Source organism: Galleria mellonella, unplaced genomic scaffold (genome assembly GCF_026898425.1).
Source record: "Galleria mellonella isolate WM207_F2 unplaced genomic scaffold, CSIRO_AGI_GalMel_v1 utg65, whole genome shotgun sequence".
NCBI classification, from domain to species: domain Eukaryota; kingdom Metazoa; phylum Arthropoda; class Insecta; order Lepidoptera; family Pyralidae; genus Galleria; species Galleria mellonella.
This window is the reverse complement of record NW_026442138.1, coordinates 8196310-8201894: the sequence shown is the minus strand read 5'-3', so window position 1 is coordinate 8201894 and position 5585 is coordinate 8196310. Positions and strand designations below refer to the sequence as shown.

General features: G+C 29.7%; 1 protein-coding gene and 1 long non-coding RNA gene across 2 annotated transcripts in view; one reads left to right on the top strand and one right to left on the bottom strand.

The window, feature by feature from the left end:
- LOC128201994 (uncharacterized) overlaps positions 1–5585 on the bottom strand; it is a 124764-nt gene that overhangs the window by 101621 nt on the left and 17558 nt on the right. The gene's annotated exons all lie outside the window — the stretch shown is intronic.
- On the top strand, positions 1443–5512 carry LOC113519630 (probable cardiolipin synthase (CMP-forming)). The gene is made up of 5 exons (XM_026904768.3): positions 1443–1974; positions 2551–2688; positions 2975–3190; positions 4016–4111; positions 5231–5512. Exons 1-5 carry the CDS (start codon positions 1522–1524, stop codon positions 5384–5386), a joined length of 1059 nt encoding a protein of 352 aa, XP_026760569.2. The 5' UTR covers positions 1443–1521; the 3' UTR covers positions 5387–5512.

Below are 5585 nucleotides of genomic sequence, written 5' to 3'. Positions count from 1 at the left end.
TATCCAGTTGTCTCGAACGTCAAAATACGAAATCGGTAGAGTTATCAACCAAAAATCGGTATATAAAAAAAAACTATTCAACCAAATCTCATTTATTTTAAACTTCTAGATTTATTACTTCACAATAAAATTATTAAAACTAGTGAGAATATATCATAAAAATTAAGTACATAGTTATCTTAATAGAAATTCTAATACATTCTCAGAAATCGTAGAAAAATCAAATTATTTCAGTATTTCAGCAGGACAAGTGAAATACCGAAAAATCAGTAGGTTCGGACCATTTACTATCTAACAAAAATTGAACTGGGTTTATCTTGTCGTTCGTTCTAAGCACTGGGCCTGTAGACAAATTGCAAACGAATTCGTCGATGGAATCGACATCGCTAGCGAGTCCGTGATATAGAATGAGAAAGCAACGCTAGATGACTCATTCCAACTTACGGACTCGCTAGCGATTCGATTCCGTCAACGAATTCGTTTACCACTTGTCTAGAGGGCCAGGTTCTAAGAGAACAATTGAGCTCTGTAAACGATCCAACTTACGACTGTTAACAACTTACAAACTACTGATTAAATAAAAGAAGGCCCATAATTTTTGATAAATTACATTAGCACTGACTATTGCAAATTATGTACTCTCTGTCTTTGCTAAAATTTGCTTGCATCCTGGATTAGAAACCGAAATATTCTCAGGTCAGCAAGTTCGACCTCGATCGGAGTCCTTGGTTTCATCACTGTTAGCTATATCTCTAACTAATCTGTTAATTAGAGTAAGATGTCTAGTTGATACAGTATCCTCATGTCCATCAGCAAAACCATTTCCATTAATAGATCGTTTAGAACAACAGGGCAACTTATCATGTGAAATAGCATTCGTGGCTAATGCATAACAAAGAGCGGATAGAATGTAATGCTAAAGGTAGAATATTCCTGTTCCGAATATTGCATGTCAAGAGTATTGGACTTTTAAAATAATTGGATGGTTCTTTATAGTATCCCATTCAACCTTTCAACTTGATCATTGCCTTCATGGATTGGTTTTAAAGTGTAGTTTGACTATAAACAATATTATTTCTTAGTAGATATCTTTAAATTTATGCAACAAAAATCTGAGTGAATATATAAAGGAGTTCCAAAAGTAAGAGGTTTTTTAAGCACGCTGTGACAGTTCAAGTTAATATGTCTTTACATAGATAAACAAATGGAAAACAAGAGAATTTATAAACAATAGTTAATATAAATTTATTTTCAGTATTCGAAGGTAACAGCCCTTTAAAATCTTAATTGAATATACTGAAATACAAGTCAATAAAAATATCCTTCATACATATTTTTTTAAGTAACTTATATATAGGCTGTATGGACCATGCTCTTTGCCTGCCCAATTCGGACAATATCACAATGATATTAAAACGGCAACAACTTAAAGTTTAAGGTTATTTCAGAAATGTAAACCTATATATTTGTTTTGTAAAAATTTTACTTTTATTTATTAAATTATAGGTTTATTGATAGTGCATGTGGGAGATTTCGTTTGGTTATCGAAACATCAATATGAGACTCTTAAGCCGATATTTCTTTGTTAAATACGTATATACTGGGTTTCAAACAAGTACTAATTACGATATTTCTTTTCGGCAATATATGACTATTGTTGCTAATAAATATGCATTATCAAAATATTCCTCCGTTTTTTCATATACTGTATTGGGATATTCATCAGATAACAAAAAACAATTTTTAAATTTAGAGAAAAAAACTGGAGCACTAAAAGATGTCTTTGAACATAGAAAAGAACGGTTAAAAGATACAGAATACAGAATTCGACAGAAAGGCGAGGAAATTGTTAGAGATATAAAACAGCAAAAAGAAATTACTGGACAGAGAATTAGGGAGAAAAAAGAACATTTAATAAAGGATATTTTAGAAACTAAGGCAAAAGTCAAAGTAAGATTAGAGGAAGTTGTTGAGGTATATATTGGTGTTATGTTTATGAAAACTTGTTTAACAGTTTATATAATTATTGGCGTATTTAAGATTATTTTTCAGGGTGGGCCTGACTCCAAAAAGACATATGTGTTTTTGCAGACATGTCTTTGTGAAACTCCATGCCTGTTTCAAGGACGCGCATAGAACCTTAAGAACTCTTCTGTATATAGTAAATTCAGTAAATTTTGTTTTGCAGCCTATACGTTAGATATTGAAATAAAAACAATATTATCTTTCAAATTTGACTAAATATCTCTGAAACCATTTAACGAATTATAATGAAATTATAAATGTGTTACTAGAAAAACAATAAAACCAATGCACTTCACATAAACTATGTATTTGGACTAACAAGGAAAAAGGTGTTAAAAATAAATATATAAAAAATTTCATTCGAATGGCTTCAGAGAATAGTGTAAATGAATATTTTAATATGGAATTTTTATATATTAAGATTTGCTATCAATCTATCATAGATTTATATAATTTTTTTATCATATATTGTTTGTAAAGGCCGTCAAAGCTTATGATTAACTTTAAAATTGATATTTTTTTCAGAGAGAAAATGTGTTTACCATACCAAATATATTGTGTGTAACTAGAATAGCATTGTCTCCTTATCTGGGTTATGTAATATTACAAGATGACTATAATTTAGCCTTAGGATTGATGGTGTTTGCAGGAATCACTGACTTGGTTTGTAATTGTTATTTTATTAGATAAGAAATTTAACTATATACTGATATTGGTTTGGTACTGAAGCATAAATAATATAAAATTCTCAGTATTAAAAATAAATAGGTATTTTTTTATGATGGTATGTATGTCATAAAAAAAATATAAAATCTTTATACAGATGATCTTGATGTAGCAGTGCCACTTTCGTTTTGAGGACTGTATCATGCAGTAAACATTGTTTAAATTTAGAAATGATTTTGGGAAATTAATTGAATTTTATAAAAAAAAAATATTTTAATTACAGTTGGATGGTTGGATAGCAAGAACTTGGAAAAGTCAATCATCGAAAATGGGATCATTTTTAGATCCCATGGCAGATAAAGTACTCATAGCGACCCTCTTCATTTCTCTCACATGGCAAAATTTGATACCATTAAGTCTGACTTTGTTAATTGTGAGTCGTGATGCTGCTTTGGTAACAGCTGGTTTTGTCATTCGATATATGAGTCTCCCACCTCCCGTAAGTCCTATTGAATTATCATTATTTATAATTAGTTCATTTATAACTCTCAGCTCATAAGAGCTGATCTAATAAGAGCATAAGCATGCATTGCTCATTCTCTTATTAGGTCAGAGAAACAAATTTGAAGTATGTATGTAAAGCTGATATAAATATCATCTTTTTAGTTTGTATATCATGCTACTTTATTATTTATTTGTGTAACTTTATTTACATGTAATTTTCAAGATTTTTTTATGAATTTACACTTTAGAAAATATTGCCCATCTAAGGTACTCACACAATGAGATTTAGTATGAATATTAGTGTTAAATACAGAAAAATAAGCATAATGTGAAAACTGTTAAAAACTTTTATTAATCTATATTTTTTTCTAGTTTCCAAATATTTTTTTACCATTAAATTTTAAAGATTTACTTTTATACATACTAGCAATGTTTATTTACTTTTATTCCAATTTGATAAAATTATATTTTTTTCTATATGCACTACAAAATCATATTACTATACTTATAATTGTATTATGTAACTTGAAAAAGTAAACAAACTGATGACCTAACTAACGACAATTAACATTCATGGTATCTCTCATGCATTATTACTAATCATGAGGTTTTAGATGTTATAAATCAGAGGTCCAAATTCTATAATTTTACTGTGACATAACCAGTTGGCTTCTTCCTCATTGGTGTGAGTAGAAATCATAGACCCTAGGTGATTTGATTTAAACAGACCTTTTTAGTCTTCTTCACAATCATGAATCTATTTACATGAGCAAACATAAACCCTGTTGTCAGTTTTAAAATTTCTTTGTTTTGTTTACAGAGAACACTTAGCAGGTACTTTGATGTGACACATGCTACAGCACAACTTGCACCAACATTTATAAGCAAAGTGAACACTGCAATACAATTATTGCTGGTATGTACAAATATTGTCATGTTTCAGTTTTTATGCTATATGGTAATTGTGATCAGTGTTTAGCCTCATTTTAAAATGCATGACATCCAAAACTTTATGAAAAAGTCAGACCATGCTGTCACAATACACATACACGGGGAATTTAGCACAAAACATTGGTACAATATGGCAGCCACAATATGATACAACTAAATGTTGATCCACCTTAATATTAAACAGCACTATTTTTTGTTCAGGCTATCTATTATTTATTGTGGCGCATTGATGTATATTTATATGTAAATCAGCTGACAGCAAAATATCCATAATAGCGATTGCTAGCACACTCATGTGTTAAATAAATATAGAGTATAGAGAAATATTAAGTGTTTGCTTAGTCTGTATATACATACATATATAGTTACAAATTTTATCTAAAATTACCAAATTTTTACATTTACAAAATTAGTAGTATTAGCAAAATATGGGATTACAATTTTTATTATTTAAACACATTTAATCAAGTTATATTTTTACATAGCCTGCACGCGCATGACTTTTAATATACATTTTTTATTTACAGTATACTATATTATTTCGAATTGTAACACTATTGGCATAATTAGGGAGGAAAGGAGATCTGGGTGATTCATACCCACTCCAAAATTGTCTAGTGTGTTCCCTAGTATGCGAGCAAAGCTTTGCAAAGACAGATTTGATGAGACAGGTCAAGTGTGTTACGTAATTTTTAAATTGAATTGAAATTGAAAAAATTTTTGAAGACTTGACCATCCTTTACCCCATGTAACACACGGTAACATTTTTCTGTACTCCCCCAAATAGTGTTACGTAATACTTGAACGCCCCCTTTAAGAATACATATGTATTTTATTTATGGCGCCAGACCTCGCGTGGAAAATAGTCATTAATATGCCAATGTATATCACCATGCAAACAATACAAGTTTGCAATTCACCCTGCTTGGATTTTGAAAATAACTGACAAAATTGCCTGTATTTGTGTATAATTACTTTGGAAGATTTAATCTTTTAGTTTTAGTAAATTTCTACTTTAGATTAAAACTATGAATATGAATTGTAAACCTCATTCTCAATGTACTTACATACTTAATAATTTCAGGTTGGAACTACTCTTGCATCTCCTGTATTCGGATATGCGAATCATCCTGCATTACAAACACTCTGTGGTGTCACTGCCGTGTCTACAGTAGTATCAGCCATAAGTTACTTAGTTAGTAAGGACACCTATAAGTTTCTAAAGAAAAATCGCGAATGACATGAAATCGCCTGAAAGATTGTCTAATAGTCTTCCAGATATTCTTTAGTAATGTCATAATACCAAGATAAATTATTTTGAAATTGTAAATTGTGCAATGTACAGTATGTAAATAAAAGTTTTAAACTTATCTTCCTTTATTATTTAATTTTCTTTGTTTTTAGTAATTTATTCTTTAGAGATAATAACTGAGAAAATT

Bases quoted from the DNA above. Each gene is read 5' to 3' on its own strand.
- LOC113519630 (XM_026904768.3), top strand. From the start codon at position 1,522: ATGTGGGAGATTTCGTTTGGTTATCGAAACATCAATATGAGACTCTTA. The intron at 2,689-2,974 runs GTTTGTAATTGT...TTTTAATTACAG, and splicing joins TTGCAGGAATCACTGACTTG to TTGGATGGTTGGATAGCAAG. The intron at 3,191-4,015 runs GTAAGTCCTATT...TTTTGTTTACAG, and splicing joins ATATGAGTCTCCCACCTCCC to AGAACACTTAGCAGGTACTT.